Source organism: Hypanus sabinus, chromosome 18 (assembly GCF_030144855.1).
Source record: "Hypanus sabinus isolate sHypSab1 chromosome 18, sHypSab1.hap1, whole genome shotgun sequence".
NCBI classification, from domain to species: Eukaryota; Metazoa; Chordata; class Chondrichthyes; order Myliobatiformes; family Dasyatidae; genus Hypanus; species Hypanus sabinus.
Window position 1 is genome coordinate 12,648,048 of NC_082723.1, and position 18,154 is coordinate 12,666,201.

At 42.9% G+C, this 18,154-nt stretch overlaps 1 protein-coding gene across 2 annotated transcripts in view; it reads right to left on the reverse strand.

Annotated features, from left to right (window-relative positions):
• Positions 1 to 6,602, reverse strand: part of LOC132407329 (G-protein-signaling modulator 1-like) — a 278,415-nt gene extending 271,813 nt beyond the window's left edge. For both annotated transcript variants that reach the window (XM_059993671.1, XM_059993670.1), the window contains exon 1: positions 6,181 to 6,602. Coding sequence is in view for 1 of the 2 variants with exons in the window: in XM_059993670.1 (XP_059849653.1) it covers positions 6,181 to 6,187 (7 nt within the window). In the remaining variant the exon portion in view is untranslated. The remainder of the gene's footprint in view (positions 1 to 6,180) is intronic.
• Positions 6,603 to 18,154: the final 11,552 nt, after the last annotated feature.

Sequence of the window (18,154 nt, forward strand, 5' to 3'; positions counted from 1 at the left end):
ATGATAAATAAACCTGATTCTTAGGCAAAGGAAAAATATTATCTACCTACATCTAATTACCACAAAACTTAACCCAGAATTACATTACCCCTCCCATACAATTCTTTAACAAACCATGAGTGCAATTTACAAATCCATTGCCTTTTATACCTTTTACACAAAGTATTAACGTTACTGTGAGTTAAAATGCAGGGTGTATAAAATCACCCCTGTGCTCTGTTTATCAGAAATTTTACTTACAGATTGCCTCTTCTATTTTCCTGAGATTATTTGTAGGTCTTTATTACCCTTGCAATTTCTAGGCTTCTCATTTTTTGTTTTTTAATTCAACCCATTAACCCTCATTATGTGCTTTTCACATATATCTTTCAGTATATCTGAAAGCATCCAACTTGACTTCATCTAAAAATCAGGAGAAACCAAATTCAGACTGCATGACGGGTGACAGAAATCCGCCATTCAGTCATCAAAAATGATCTAGAGCTTTGAGTTGTCCATCACTTTATTTCTCCAACCCACACTTACCAGTCTTGGGCTCCAACACCATTCCAACAACCTAACATCTCATCCTTCAACTAAAGTTGTTAGCGCCCATGCTCAAGCCTGAGTTAACCTTTCCAAACTATGTCAGACTGGCCTGTTCCCAATAAAAGATCATTAACTTATGACGAAAGAACTCTGCTCAGGCTTCTAGCTGGGTACAGGTATAGTTTTTATCCAACATTTCAACGACAATCTCTGCCTACTTCATCAGGGACAACACCTGGGCATGCCTCAATAATACCAGACTAGACATGCCCAGGCATAACTTCTGATGAAGATAGCAGAGTTTGTCATCGAAATGTTGGTTAAAATTGATACCTATACCTGGGCAGAAGCCCAAGAAGAGCTGATTTGTCATGTATGCTGAGAAAGATCCTTATTATATAACCATATAACTATTACAGCACAGAAACAGGCCATCTCAGCCCTTATAGTCCATGCCAACGCTTACACTCACCTAGTCCCACTGGCTCGCACTCAACCCATAACCCTGCATTCCTTTCCTAACAATATACCTATCCAATTTTACAAATTTACTTTAAATGACTTTAAATATTAACCTGTGATATTCAGTTTTCTTTTCCCTTTACAGTTTGACTGAATTATTTGAAGAGGTGAAAAAGAGGATGAGTTACATGGACTTCAGTAAAGACATTAGCAAGGCCCTGTATGGAAGACTGGTTCTATGGTTAGGGGCCCTTTGGACTTGAGGCAAGTTAGGAAACTGGATCCTAAACTGGCTCAGCTTTGGAGACAGAGGGTGATGGTCAAGGGTTGTTTTGTGAATGGATGACTGTGACATGGTGGTTGGCTGCAAGGATGAGTATTGAGACCCTTGTTGTTGTGGAAGTAAGAGGCAAAATTCATGAAGTTTATGAAAGACACAACGATCAGTGGAGTCACTGATAGTGCGGAGGGTAGTATTAGGTTTCAGATATCAATGTCTTGGACTTAAAAATGGCAGATGGAGTTCAGACTAATGTGTGTTGCTGCATTTCAGAAGCTCAAACAAGGCTAGAATGTATAGGAAAAGCGCTACAGTATTAGGGTGTATTGAGGAATAGAGGGACTCAGCGTGCACAGCACAGTTTCCTCTGGGTTGCACAGTAACTGAAATGCTCCCACACGTGTAGCTGGAATATTCTTTTATTTTACACGGTTTTCAGGCCGTGTAAAAGTTTCCTGCTGGCCGTGTGGCTATATATTAAAAAAATGATAGAGATCTTTGAAAGTGACAATGGAGATGAATAACATAACTAGGAAGGTATACAGAATATGTAAGTTATGCTTCAATTTTCTAAAACCTTGGTCAGACCTCACAAGAAATAGCGTGCGCAGTTTTGGACACCAAGGTATGCTCACGAGAGAGGGTGCAGAGAGGATTCACCACGATGTTGCCTAAGATGCAGCAGTTCAGTAATAGACAGAGATTGGACATGCAAGCCCTTTTATCGTCAGAGCAGGGCAGGCTAAGAAGGGGCATGATTGCAATATACAAGATTAAGAGGGGTACAGATCATTGCAGGTAATTTTTCTGTATCAGAGGTAAACAAAATGAAAGGACATAGGTTGAGTGCAAGCATATAGAAATTCAGAAAGGATACAAGGGGAATCTTCATACAGAGAGGGTAAGTACCTGGACTGCATTGCCGAAGAGAGTGATTCAAGCTGATCGTGAACAGCATTTAATTGTCCAGGTTTACACCTGAATCTTATGCATCGGGGCAATGGGATTAATATGGAAGGGTGCCTGCTGGCTAGATGCTATTTCCACACTGCGTGATTCAACAGATACAAACCTGACCTGCTGAATATTTCCAGCATTTCCTTTCTTTCAAAGTTCAAAGTAAATTTATTACCAAAGTGCATATTAATCACCATATACAACCCTAAAATTCGTTCTCTTGCGGGCACAGTCAGCAAATCCAAGAAACATAATAGAATACATGAAAGAGGGATGGATGGATAGATGGACAGACATACAAATAACATGAAGTGAGGAGTCCTTGAAAGTGAATCCTTAGGTTGTGGGAACATTTCAATGATGGGGCAAGTGAAATTATCCCCTCTGGTTCAAGAGCCTGATGGTTGAGGGGTAATTCCTGAACCCAGTGGTGCGAGTCCTGAGGGGTTCAAATCTCCAATCACTGCTTTGTTCTGCATGTTCAAGCTCCAGCATTGCTTTTCTCCTCTTGCCTCATTCACCTCCCTCCTTTCACCTTGTATAGGCAAATTCAGCGTGATTAAGTCTTCACCACCCACTTCTGTACAGCTATCTCTCGGTCTTCAAATTATCACAAATATTTCTTTAATTCTCCCCATACAAAAGTGAGATCTGCCAACTAGATGAGTGGTGTCACAGCAACAACCTTGCACAGAATGTCAGTGAGACCAAAACTCTGATTGTGGACTTCATAAAGGGCAAGACGAGGGAACACAAACCAATCCTCATAGAGGGATCAGAAGTGGAGAGAGTGAGCAATTTGAAGTTCCTATGTGTCAGTATCTCCGCGGACCTAATCTGGACCCAATATATCGATGCAGCTATAAAGGCGGCAAGACAGCAGCTATATTTCAGTAGGAGTTTGAGGATCATATTAAGCTGCAGAAAGCTGTAAAACTAGCTCTATCACAGGTACCAGGCTCTGTAGTATCCAAGACATCTTCAAGGAGCGTGGCCTCAGAAAAGCTGCTTCCATCATCAAGGACCCGCTCCACCCAGGACATGCCCTCTTCTCATTATTACCATCAGGAAGGAGGTACAGAAGCACACACTCAGCGATTCAGGAACAGCTTCTTCCCCTATGCCATCCAGTTTCTAAATGTACATTGAACCCTTGAACTCTACCTCTCTGCTTTTTTTTAAGTTTCTGTTTTTTGCACTACTTATCTTAATTTAACTATTTAATTTACATATTGTTACTGTAATTCAGATTTTGTGTTTATCATGTACTGATGCCACAAAGTTAAATTTTACGACATATGCCAGTGATACTAAAACTGATCCTATTTCTTTTGCTTTATCGACAGTCAGCAAAGCTTGGTGGGATGACTTCCAACCAAGCAAACATTTTATGGCAGAACTTGTTCTGCTTCAGTGTTCTATGCTCCAACTCACACGGAAGCATCGCAGCCTGGAATCTCAGAACTTCCATTAAGCTTGTTTTAATACCTTTGAATGGGGTCATTTGATTTGAAACAAGATCTATAAATCAGGATTTGCACCAAGTTTCAGTCTCTCCAAATAGAAGCTGAAAATTGAATTGGAACAAACATCAGGAGACCTGTGTAAACGGCAGAAGGAGCTGACCACCTCACAAACTGTCCTGATAGGCATCTCCTGTCTCATTCTTTGAAGCATTTGCAGTTCCTTTACCTGACCTATCAATTACTTTAGAACCCACAAAATTAAAATGGAACCAAAAAAATTCCTCTCCTATCTAACAATGACTAGTTTAAATTATGGAACAATTAAGCACTCTTCATTTTTACCACAAAGTAATTTGGATTTTCTTATGAAAATTATAACAATCCCACCCAGTTAAAAGAGGAACTTGGCAGATATTGCAGCTTCATACCAAAGAATTAAACCGAGGACAAACTTTAAATATGGTGTCCAATCTTGGACTTTTACATTAAGAAGCATGTTAAACCATTGGCAAGGGTGGGCAAAAACTTCTAGGATACTTTGAGAAGCGAGGGACCAGAGAAGCCTCCTCAGCCAGGAAGTATAATGTTATACAGGTACTCAAAGATCAAAGTATTTTGACAGTATAAAGAGAAGCTACATCCCCTGATAGAGGACCAGTGACAAGAGAACAGAGAATGGAAAAATGATTTTTAATTTTACCTGAAATGCACTGTTTGACAGCTTTATGATCTGCAGCACAGAGTAAGGCCTGCCCATCAAATAACACGATATGAGTGTTCTGCACAAGCCCTTCCGTTCACTCCTCACCAGAAACCAACAGAAGTGCATTCAATACCTGGACGAACTTACAAAAGGGAACTGGAATGCAAAGATTGATATACTTGCTGTCCCATGCCACACTCAGATATTCCCTTTTTCTCCCCTCCTTCACTCTCCATTCTAATTATGGGAGGTTACCCGGAGAACCCAGTGGTAGCAAAACACTGCATTCGCAACGGCCACAGGATTGACTCTGGCAGCATAAAACTACTGTGCTGCACCAACTGCTTTTCCGACCGCCTGGTAAAGGAAACCATTGAAATAAAACTAAAGGAAAAGAATTTTAACAAAAGTGAAGGTCTCACTCCAAGTAAGAACTGGAAGTTGATCCAAGTAGGGAAGAGCAGAAGCATGATCGGATGAGGACTGACCAATAAAGAGGGAAGGACCATGGGGGTATAAATACCACTGCACTGGAAATGCCCAGGCATCATCCCTGAAGAAGGTGGCAGAGTGTCATCGAAACACGGGTTATAATCGATACCTGTACCCAGCTGGAAACCCCAGAAGAGTTTATTCATCATATATGCCAGGAAAGCAATACATCCTTTTTCAAAAGGAAGGATCACAAGAGAGCCTTCTGCTTAATTTTCAACTTTCCTCTAATTTTGACCAGGGGGTCATGGAGTGCAAAATGAAATAAATGAAAATGAGCTATTAATCTTCTTCCCCAACCCCCACAAAACTCATGCATACTAGAACCCCTTTCTTTCCCGAGTTACATCTCTTATTGATCCTGCTGCTATGCAATCTGATCTCCATACATATCTGGAGTTGATTAATGTAATAGCAGGGTCACACACCACTGATTATCTGGGAATGCAGAGTGCTGTAGCTGAAAATACTGGTTGAACACAAATGTCCGTGAAAACAAAGATAAAGAGATAGACGAAGAATAATCTCGCTTTATGTCTACTCAACCACTTTCTAAAGTGTGTGAAAAATAAATAAATGCTAACTCATTAATCAGCTGACATTAAGCCAAAAGAGAAAGTAACTAAACAATCATTCCCTGGAGTCCTATCTTCATGTAAACATTAAACTTGCTGCCAGTTTATGCAGTACTGTACAAGACTTGTGTCCCAGGACAGACCTCGCTGTTGGTACACTGTTGCAAATTTATATCTTTCAAACGTGAACTTCCCTTTCCAGGTTAACGGAGGATTACTCAGTTTCCACTATCAGAAAGAGGCAGCAACACATCAAATATATAAACTCTCAGTAATTTTCTTCCTTACATTAACTTCAGGGCACGGGGGAATAAAGGTATATGCTTTCATGCTCAGTTACCTCCCGTAAGCCAATCATTACCAAAGGGTACAAATCCGGAACGACCAGCCGGTCTTGCCTTCCCTTCCTGCCGCCCGCATTCTTACTGGGGGCCGAGGTCTGATCCCAGGCCTCAGCACCAAAAGTGAAGTGGGGAGGGGAGAGGTGAACACACACAGTGTACTGAATAAAACAGACAATTAAAAGTAACATTGGCATCTAACACGTGCAACAAGGCTTCTTTTTTATTAAACTAGAAGTTGGATTTTAAACAGAAAATTTCTTAAGTTCTTGAAACAATAAAGTCAGCGAAAGTAGAACAAAAGCAAAGGCTGAAGCCATTCCCTGTACGGGTCTCCAGTGCCATGGAGAAGATTCTGATATATTCTGCTACTTACAATGCATGGCCGGCCGCAGGTAATTCCAGCTCCAAACCTCCCTCCGCCCAAACTTTTTCTTCCGCTGAGTGTCTGCCAGCAATCACTACGATACTGTACTCCTTTCCCGGCACATTCCGAAGCCTGGCCTCCGCCTGGTGTCCAGCAAGCGGGCAGAGGTGGCCGAGGGGGCAGCTCCATCCATCGTACCCCAGCCCCGGACCGTCAGCAGCGCCTCCGCCGGCCCTCGCTCCCTCCCGGACCGGACCGGACCCGACCCGACCCCGTCTTGATTGACAGCAGCACCGTCGGGCAGCGGAGCGGAGGCAGGGGCTTTGGCGATCACTCCAGCCCCGCAACTCGCCAACTTTTCTAAAAACTATTGTTTTAATTTACAGCGTTACTGAAGGGTGGTCGGTTTTAAACTTCGTTCTGGTTTGCTTTATTAAACTTTTAATCTGGAGCAATCGTGCCACCTGGTGTCCAAACGATTTCACTGGTTCTGGGACACAAAACTTGGAGCAACGCATACGAAATGCTGGAGGAACTCAGCAAGTCGGGCAACGTCAATAGAGGGCAATATTTCGGGCCGAGCCCCCTTCGACTGTCTATTCCTTCGCTTAGATGTTATCTGACTTGCAAATACGAGGAAATCTGCAGATGCTGGAAATTCAAGCAACACACACACACACAAACATAGAAAATAGGTGCGGGGTAGGTCATTCGGCCCTTCGAGCCTGCACCACCATTCAGTATGATCATGGCTGATCATCCAACTCAGAACCCTGTACCTGCTTTCTCTCCATACCCCCGATCCCTTTAGCCACAAGGGCCATATCTAACTTCCTCTTAAATATAGCCAATGAACTGGCCTCAACTGTTTCCTGTGGCAGAGAATTCCACAGATTCACCACTCTCTGTGTGAAGAAGTTTTTCCTCATCTCGGTCCTAAACTGTCCTTTATCCTTAAACTGTGACCCCTCGTTCTGGACTTCCCCAACATCGGAAACAATCTTCCTGCATCTAGCCTGTCCAATCCCTTTAGAATTTTATACGTTTCAATAAGATCCCCCCTCAATCTTCTAAATTCCAGTGAGTATAAGCCTAGTCGATCCAGTCTTTCTTCATATGAAAGTCCTGCCATCCCAGTAATCAATCTGGTGAACTTTCTCTGTACTCCTATCGCAAGAATGTCTTTCCTCAGTTTAAGGGACCAAAACTGCACACAGTATTCTAGGTGCGGTCTCACCAAGGCCTTGTACAACTGCAGTAGAACCTCCCTGCTCCTGTACTCAAATCCTTTTGCTATGAATGCCAACATAACATTTGCCTTTTTCACCACCTGCTGTACCTGCATGCCCACCTTCAATGACTGGTGTACAATGACACTCAGGTCTCATTGCATCTCCCCTTTTCTTAATCGGCCACTGTTCAGATAATAATTTGTTTTCCTGTTCTTGCAACCAAAGTGGATAACCTCACATTTATCCACATTAAATTGCATCTGCCATGAATTTGCCCACTCACCTAACCTATCCAAGTCACCCTGCATCCTCTTAGCATCCTCCTCACAGCTAACACCGCCGCCCAGCTTCGTGTCATCCGCAAACTTGGAGATGCTGCATTTAATTCCCTCATCTAAATCATTAATATATATTGTAAACAACTGGGGTCCCAGCACTGAGCCTTGTGGTACCCCACTAGTCACTGCCTGCAATTCTGAAAAGGTCCTGTTTACTCCCACTCTTTGCTTCCTGTCTGCCAACCAATTCTCTATCCACATCAATACCATACCCCCAATACCGTGTGGTTTGAGTTTGCACACTAATCTCCTGTGTGGGACCTTGCCAGAAGCCTTTTGAAAATCTAAATATACCACATCCACTGGCTCTCCCCTATCCATTCTACTAGTTACATCTTCAAAAAGTTCTATAAGATTCATCAGACATGATTTTCCTTTCACAAATCCATGCTGACTTTGTCCGATGATTTCACCTCTTTCCAAATGTGCTGTTATCACATCTTTGATAACTGACTCTAGCATTTTTCCCACCACCGATGTTAGAATAACCTGTCTATAATTTCCAGGTTTCTCTCTCCCTCCATTTTTAAAAATTGGGGTTACATTAGCCACCCTCCAATCCTCAAGAACTAATCCAGAATCTAAGGAGTTTTGAAAAATTATCACTAATGCACCCACTATTTCTTGGGCTACTTCCTTATGCACTCTGAGATGCAGACCATCTGGCCCTGGGGGTTTATCTGCCTTTAATTTACCTAACACCACTTCCCTACTAACATGTATTTCCCTCAGTTCCTCCATCTCACTAGACCCACGGTCTCTTACTATTTCCGGAAGGTTATTTATGTCCTCCTTAGTGAAGACAGAACCAAAGTAGCTATTCAATTGGTCTGCCATGTCTTTGTTCCCTATGATCAATTCACCTGTATCTGACTGTAAAGGACCTACATTTGTCTTGACCAATCTTTTTCTTTTCATGCATCTACAAAAGCTTTTGCAGTCAGTTTTTATGTTCCCTGCCAGCTTTCTCTCATAATCTTTTTTCCCTTTTCTAATTAAGCCCTTTGTCCTCCTCTGCTGATCTCTGAATTTCTCCCAGTCCTCAGGTGTGCCACTTTTTTTTTGCTAATTTATATGTTTCTTCTTTTGGACTTGATACTATCCCAAATTTCCCTTGTCAGCCACGGGTGCATTACCTTCCCTGGTTTATTCTTTTGCCAAACTGGGATAAACAATTGTTGTAGTTCATTCAGGCGATCTTTAAATGCTTGCCATTGCATATCCACCGTCAACCCTTTAAGTATCATTTGCCAGTCTATCATAGCTAATTCACATCTCATACCTTCAAAGTTACCCTTCTTTAAGTTCAGAACCTTTGTTTCTGAATTAACTATGTCACTCTCCATCTTAATGAAGAATTCCACCATATTATGGTCACTCTTACCTAAGGGACCTCACACGACAAGATTGCTATCTAACCCTTCCTCATTGCTCAATACCCAATCTAGAATGGCCTGCTCTCTAGTTGGTTCCTCGACATGTTGGTTCAGAAAACCATCCCGCATACATTCCAAGAAATCCTCTTCCTCAGCACCCTTACCAATTTGGTTCACCCAATCTATATGTAGATTGAAGTCACCCATTATAACTACTGTTCCTTTATTGCACGCATTTCTAATTTCCTGTTTAATGCCATCCCCAACCTCACTACTACTGTTAGGTGGCCTGTACACAACTCCCACCAGCGTTTTCTGCCCCTTAGTGTTATGCAGCTCTACCCATATCGATTCCACATCCTCCAGGCTAATGTCCTTCCTTTCCATTGCGTTAATCTCCTCTCTAACCAGCAATGCTACCCCACCTCCTTTTCTTTCCTGTCTATCCCTCCTGAATATTGAATATCCCTGGATGTTGAGCTCCCATCCTTGGTCACCCTGGAGCCATGTCTCTGTGATCCCAACTATATCATATTCATTAATAACTATCTGCACATTCAATTCATTCACCTTGTTACAAATGCTCCTCGCATTGACACACAAAGCCTCCAGGCTTGTTTTTACAACACTCTTAGCCCTTATACAATTATGTTGAAAAGTGGTTCTTTTTGCTTTTTGCCCTGGATTTGCCTGCCTGCCACTTTTACTTTTCACCTTACTACTTTTTGCTTCTATCCTCATTTTACACCCCTCTATCTCTCTGCACTTGTTCCCATCCCCCTGCCACATTAGTTTAAAGCCTCCTGAACAGCAGTAGCAAACGCTCCCCCAGGACATTGGTTCCAGTCCAGCCCAGATGCAGACCATCCTGTTTATACTGGTCCCACCTCCCCCAGAACTGGTTCCAATGCCCCAGAAATTTGAATCCCTCCTCCTTGCACCATTTTTCAAGCCACGTATTCATCGGAAATATTCTCCTATTTCTACTCTGACTAGCACATGGCACTGGTAGTAATCCAGAGATTATTACCTTTGTGGTCCTACTTTTTAGTTTAACTCCTAACTCCCTAAATTCACTTTGTAGGACCTCATCCCATTTTTTACCTATATCGTTAGTACCTATGTGCACCACAACCACTGGCTGTTCACCATCCCACTCCAGAATGTCCTGCAGCTGTTCAGATACATCCTTGACCCTTGCACCAGGGAGGCAACATACCAACCTGGAGTCTCGTTTGCGGCCACAGAAACGCCTATCTATTCCCCTTACAATCAAATCCCCTATCACTATAGCTCTCCCACTCCTTTTCCTTCCCTCCTGTGCCGCAGAGCCACCCATGGTGCAATGAACTCGGCTGCTGCTGCCTTCCCCCGATGAGACATCTCCCCCAACAGTATCCAAAACAGAATATCTGTTTAGGAGGGAGATGACCTCAGGGGACTCCTGCCTACTGCTACGCTGTCTAGTGGCCACCCCTTCCCTTTCTGCCTGTGTAGCCTTTACCTGCGGTGTGGCCAACTCACTGAACGTGCTATTCACGACTTTCTCAGCATCGCGGATGCTCCAGTATGAATCCAATCGCAGCTCCAGATGCTCAATGCGGTCTGCCAGAAGCTGCAGTTGGACACACTTCCTGCACACATAGTCGTCAGGGACACTGGAAGTATCCCTGATTTCCCAAATGCTGCAGGATGAACAAACCACGGGGCTGATCTCAGCTGCCATGACCTACCCAATACTTTGAGGCAATACTTTTGAAACTTTCTCCTTTGAAACGAACTTACCCGGCCTTACCTCACTTGGAGTGAAGCTCGTCCTCAGCCTCTTCTCATCGAAGCCTCTCGAGTCAAATCCTCAAATCTCCACTCCTTCTCTGGCCGCTTTCCACAGGCCGCTCCACTTGAGGTAACTCTCTATTTGTTTGAGCTTTTCAAACTGCTTGGTCACCTAACCTCGAATGCCCAATCAGCTGCTTTCTGCTGAGTCTGTTCTTGATTGTATGCTGACTTGCTGAGTTCCTCAAGCAATTTATTTGTTTTCACTTGTTCTCGTCTATTCCTCTTTCTGTCATTAACATAGTTAAATTATTTTGGATGCAAAATGACGGCCAGGAGTTAATCTTTAACTTAGAATAGACAAGTATGATCCATGCAATACAATGCGGCATGTTTATTCCCTCTCACAGATTCAACAAGACAAGATAAGGGAAGGTGAGTACCATGTGTCAGACAACTGACATATCTCTTTTGGCTCCATGCATAGATTACCACTCTGATTTTACAGCCGACCAATTTTGCCCCTTGTTTTCCTTTTGCTCTTCATATCTGTAGAAACCCTCAGATTCTCCTTCACCTTGTCTGCTAGAGTAATCTCGTGCCTTCATTTAGCCCTCCTGATTCCTTCTTCAGTGTTCTCTTGCATCTTCAAACTCCTCAAGTACCACATTTGCTCCTACCTGCCAATACCTGTTACGCATCTCCTTCTTCCCCTCAATATCTCTCAAAAACCAAGGTTCCCTAAACATTTTATCCTTGCCTTTTATTCTAACAGCTGCATACAAACTCTGTACTCTCAAAATCTCACTTTTGTAAGTCTTTGAGTTACCGAGTACTCCTTTGCCAGAAAACAGCCTGTCCCAATCCACACTTGCCAGATCCTTTCTGATACCATCAAAACTGGCCTTTCTCCAATTCAGAATCTCAGCTCGAGAGGACCAGACCTATCCTTCTCCATAATTATCTTGAAACTAACAGCATTATGATCAATCAATGTAAAGTGTTTTCCCACCTGTCAGCTGCCCTGTCTCATTCCCGAATAGGAGATCTAGTATCACATCCTCTCCAGTAGGGACCTCTTACGTACTGGTGAAGGGAACTTACCTGGACAAACTCTATCCCATCCAGCCCTTCTGCAGTTGGAATCCCAGCCAATAATGTGGAAAGTTAAAAATCACCTCTTATCACAACCTTATGTTTCTTCACTGGAAGAAATCTAAGCTCGCTACCCTCTCAACCTCAATATTGTTATGCAGATGGGAGCATGTGCACCATCTCCTCCCCACCCACTTGTTGAAGCCAATGACAAGCTCTTTTGTTGACATTGAGGAAAAGATTTTGTCATGGCAGCCTGTTACTAAGCTCTCTCACTCCTTCCTATACTCCGACTCATCACTGATCGAGTTATGGCCTACTACGGTATCACTTACAAACTTGTGTGGAATCTGGCCACACAATCATGAGTGTATAGGGAGTAGAGTATGAGGCTGGGGACACAACCTTGTGGAGCACCAGTGTCGAAGAAGGTGTTGCTGCCTCTCTGTACTGATTGTAGTTTATTGGTCGGGAAGTCAAGGATCCTGTTGCAGAGGGAGGCATTGACTCCCAGAATCTGTAGCTTGGTGATAAGTTTGTTTGGAATTACACTATCAAAAATGGAGCTGTAGTCAATAAATTTAGATGTCTTTACTGGCCAGAGTGTAGGGCCAGGGAGACGGCATCCAGTGTAGGCCAGTTTTAGCAATAGGCAAATTGGAGTGGGTCGAAGTTGACTGGAAGGCTGAAGCTGATATGTGCCATGATCACCGTCTCGAAGCACTTGATAGTTGATGTTGGAGCAGTGGGCGGTAGCTGTTAAGTCATATTATCGTGTTTTTCTTGGTACCAAGATGATATTGGTCTTCTGAAAGCAGGAGGAAGCAACAGCCGAAGCAGGGGGAGGTTAAAAATGTCTGAAAGTACGTCTTGAACTTCAAGAACCCTTTTCCTCAATAGACCAAAGTTAGTACATTGAAAGCGATGGTGAATCTTATCATCAATGTCTGCCTTCACTGATAGGTGGGACACCATGAACGTTTGCAGGTAACGATTGCTGTATGGCCAAGTCTGGATGTGGGACTGGTGGGAGGGTGGTGAAGAACATTTATCTTGTTGATGTAGATGGTAATGCTTCTGCTTCAGTGAACAAGTTGAAGATTCAAAAAGATTCAAATATACATTTATTATCAACGTATGTACACAGAATACAACTCTGAGATTCATGCTCCAATAGGCAGCCACAAAACAGACTATGGAACCCATTCAAGAAAACTTCACCCAATAAGTGAAAAAAAAAAGGACAAATTGTGCAAGTGGCAGAAAGTGAGTGAACAACACATAGAATATCAAACATCAAACCAGGAGACCAGTAGTATTCAGTTTGTTTCAGTTCAGTGCCATGCCACTAGCAAACTATATGGCCATTCTTCACCAAAGTGCCCCAGTCCACATTGATCAAACCACTCAAACACAACCAAAAAAAAGAGTAACTAGAATCCAGGAATACATGCAATCTGAACATCAAAGTCCTCCAAAATGACTCCTCAGCCTCATTGATTAATCTTTGCAAAATGGATCCCAAGACTGCTGCAGTTTCCTCTGGCGGCAGCTAGCAAGAGGGAGAGGAACACTGGTCAAACACAGACAGATGGCGCCAAAAACATGCCTGTCTTCCGCACTCATCCTTATCAACCTCAATTGGAGAGAGCAATGGAGTCAATCACAGGCTTGGCCCTGTCTCAAGGCTTCCAGGCCTCTAGGCAGCACTCTCCTCGCCAAATACCACTGAACCCCCTTAGAGACAACGAAGCACCATATCACTCAATTGGCCCAAAAAACCGCCATCAAAATGGAATCCAATCGGGGATGGCTTGGAGTTTGGGCCTGAACATGTACAACGGAAGAATTGCCCACAATACTATCATAGACCTTGGCACCAACATTGCTACTCCACGTGAGACTAAATGGCACATTTAAAGAATATGGTACCTCGCCTCATGAAGTGACCTCCAGCATCAGGAATGAGCTTCACAGGCTTCTCAGTGTAGAATTAGCGTGTGCCTTACAACTCTTCAGCTCCCTCTAATTTAAACCAAAATCTAGGGTCATCAGACCATGCACTTGAAACCTAGAAGCTTCAGGTGAGACTAGGGAGGGCATTTACTCTGACCTTGAAAAAACCCTGGTCCACTTAATTGATGGAGAGAAAATAATCCTCTGGTTTAATTCCAGTATCAGGAGAGAAAATTTCAACCACCTGGCAAGATGGGATTGACAAGGAGGGAATAGATAAGGCCAATTCCAACAATTTCAATTGGCAAAAGTCCTCCCCACCATTGAGTACATGGATTGCTGCCACAAGGAAGTAGCGTCCATCATCAAGGACTCCGACCACCCATGCCATGCCCACTCTTGCTGTTGCCATCAAGATGGAGGTAAGTTATTTTTATTTGCAGAGTTTGTTTTCTTCTGCACATTGGTATTTATCAGTCCTTGTCTGTTTATGTATAATTTCTATAAAGTTTTATTGTATTTTTATTTTCCTGTAAACACCTGCAAGGAAATGAATCACAAGGTAGTACATGATAACATATACAAATGTATTTTTATAATATTTTTTCTTTGGACTTTTGAATTTTGAAAGTTGGGTTCTTCAGCAGTGTCCAGACCAACTGCAGACCAAACACCCAAGGCTCCAACCCACTGAAAGCCAAGATTGGCGGTGAACTTATTGAGGAAAGAAAGGTGGTCTGTGCGAGCAGAGGGAACGCTTTTAAGATCTCAGCTGTAAACATCCTCGACTCTATCCCACAATAATCTATATTGTCCAGCCTTACCACACTGTACCAACAAAAGATGAAAAAGGCATATCTCAATTTAAAAAATAACAAGGCTTCCTGAAAGACTGTGTCCTCACTGAAGTTCAAATATTTAGCAATGAAGAACTTTGGTCAAAAATCCACAATCTTATCGCCCACATCTGAAAAGAGGAGCATTTACTGGGGAGCACAGTGACTTTGAGCATCTTCAAGACAGCAAGGTTAGGTTCGGTAACATCATTTCCTCCTGTCTGCTACATGGGAAATCATCACTGGGATCCTGGAAACCTCTGTCTTTCTGAAGTAGAGATGCTCCCTATCAGCCTTGAGCTACACTGAACATGATGTTCTCTGTATGACTTGGGCAGAGTGCAGGATCAACTGCTCTACGTGTCCTTTGTCAACCTTGTTTGAAATCTCCAACTAATGGGAAGGTGGGACACTCCTCTATTTCTGCTGCCCAGAGGATCATAAACCAATCACCAAGAACAAACTGTGTAAAAATCACACTTTTAAAGACCGTGTCCACCACAGAGACACTGTCAGTGTTGACCAGTGTTCAACAGGGAAGCTAGCCTTATTGTCCTGACACTTTTTTCAATCCTTCTCACCACGATGCCGCACCTCACCTCAACAAATGTCCCACAGGAGTGAACCTAATCCTCACAGTTAATGGGAGTTCAACCTATGCTATTGGCAATCCAGAACTATGGTCATCTCAGTTTAAGGGTGTTTTTATAACTTTAGAGTTGAGTAATTTTCAACTAAGTAGCAGCATTTGGTACATTTCGGTAAATTTTTGGACCAAATGCTATGACTTAGTTGAATATTGCTCAATTGTTAACATGATTTTGGGTCTCTACCTCCATTTACTTTTAATGCAAGCAACAACAAAACTGAACCTCTCAACACATAAGCCACATTTAAAATACACATTTGCAAAAATTGGTCCATTTTAAATTGCTGCAAGTGCCCTCGTCGGGGATCAGCACAAATTGCCCAAAGCTGTGTTTGTCATGGTCCAGATTGGGTTCCCTTTAAATTTACCTTGTTTGTGTTACGATCCGGACCGTTGACTGCTTGTTTCCCTTTAATTCTCTGTTTTCCTGTATCCCTCGGGCTTGGTGATTAAAGGCAATTTACTCTCGACCAAACCGGTGGTTTATAAGTCTCCAGCTTCAGCTGTTCAGGGTGAGAGCATTATGGAGCGTTATCAAAGTCACAGAAGTTAGTGCGAGCCAAATTCATCTTGCCGGAGCAAGCCAAGTCTCCTCCCGAAGCAAGTGCCAGCGAGCCGCCTTCCCTTGCCAGAGTGGGTCCGGCAAGGTTCGCCCGCCGGGGTGAGTTAGGAGCTCACCGCTGCTTGGCACAAACTTGTGCCCAGTTATAGTGCCGGCTATCACTGTGTGGTCTCTGCATCCATGTCCTGTGTTTAAAAGGGGTCCCAGCCCTGTACCCTAGAAGGGTCCTGACCCTGTGTCAAGAAGAGTCCCAATTCCGTCCTGCGTCTAAGGAGGATTCCCGGCTCAGTGTTTTATGCCCTGTGTCTGAGTCTGTCCAATGAATAAGAAGAGTCCCGGCTCTATATCCTGTGTCAAGGGAGGAGTCCCAGTGTTTTGCGTCCTGTGTTTGAGTTTCAAGTTTAAGCTTTGAGGTTCAAGTATCAAGTCCAAGCTCCAAGGTCCGTGTTCTGAGTCCTGGCTCTGATCCCTGAGATCCAAGTCCTAGCCCAGACCCTGAGTCCCAGCCTAGTCCAGGGCCTGCGTCCTTGTCCATTACGCCTATTCCCGTTTCCACTTTGCTCTCCTTGTCCTATCCTTGCATCATGGCTCTCCTTGTAACTGGTAATAAACTCTATTTAGTTAACCCCACAAAAGTGTTTTGTGTCCTGCATTTGGGTCCTCCCTCAGCATCCTTGCCCCCTCTTTGTGACAGCGTTACACTGTGCTCATTATCCATTTTCCATTAATATTAATAAAATTTCTGCATTTGTCCTAGAAATACCACTAACTAACTTCCAGCTTCCTTCAAAAGTTAGGTTAATAATATATGGATCTGCTTCAAAGCAGGATTTATGTTCTTGCACTGTCATTCAAACTGAGAAATGGAACAGATGATAAATTATTCCAAAAGGACTTCAGAAACATATTCTAACTTTTATTTCTCCTTTCACTTTAAAAAAATTAATCCTTCTTTCCATCCCTACTTCTTTTTGACGTTAATTCCCTCTATTTGTCCTTAGTCCTCGGTTTCATTAACTGGGAGCTCAGATGCTTCATTGTCCTTGTGGTTTGTGGCAAGAAACATTTTTGAAGTCCAATGGGTATTTGATATCTAACTGGGTTGATACGAGGCACACTAATCCTGCAAATTCTGAACTGTTCAATGAATTTTTAAAAAGTCTCTAGCATTTGTTAAAAATGCTAAAAAAAAACTTTCTTATAAAGTAATGGAATCTTATTCATATTCACTCAAAGTAAATGTTCTGAAGTAAATCTGAAGACAAAAATTGAAGGAAAAACCTTTGAGGAAGAGAATCTGACAAAGCTTTTATATGAAATCTCTCTTGATGAGAGGTCTTACAAAATCGTGGCCCAGTCTGACAGTCAGTCTGTGGCCCAAAACTACAGTACAATATCCTAACTGGAGCTGAATAATGAAGGACTCCCTTAATTTGATTATTCAAGAGGAGTACAAATAGTTCTCTTTTTAAAGTCTGGAAGGGTGGTTAGTTCATTGTTTGCTTCTGTTTTATTCAAGAAAGAACTCAAATGTAGGTAAATATAGAGTTACTTAAATGTTTATGGAGGGAGTGGGTGTTTAGGTTGGGAGACTGAATTAACATGAATATTATTTAATACTGATGAATGGTCCTGGCCCAAAACCTCATCTGTTTTTTTTTATTTCCATAGATACTGCCTGGCCTCATGAGTTTCTTCAGCATTTTGTTTGTGCTGTTGGAGATGGCAGTGTTGGTAAGGCTGGCATTTATCTCTGTAGAAAAAAAATCATGGTGAGCTGTCTTCAGAAACCATTGCAGTACTTTTGGTGACGGTTGGGTGATAATTCAGGGAAGTTTGGCCAGGTGGATTCAGAATTGGCTTGCCTGCAGAAGGCAGAGGGTCGTGGTGGAGGGAGTACATTCAGATTGGAGGGTTGTGACTAGTGGTGTCCCACAAGGATCTGTTCTGGGACCTCTACTTTTTGTGATTTTTATTAACGACCTGGGTGTAGGGGTAGAAGGGTGGGTTGGCAAGTTTGCAGACGACACAAAGGTTGGTGGTGTTGTAGATAGTGTAGAGGATTGTCGAAGATTACAGAGAGACATTGATAGGATGCAGAAGTGGGCTGAGCAGTGGCAGATGGAGTTCAACCCGGAGAAGTGTGAGGTGGTACACTTTGGA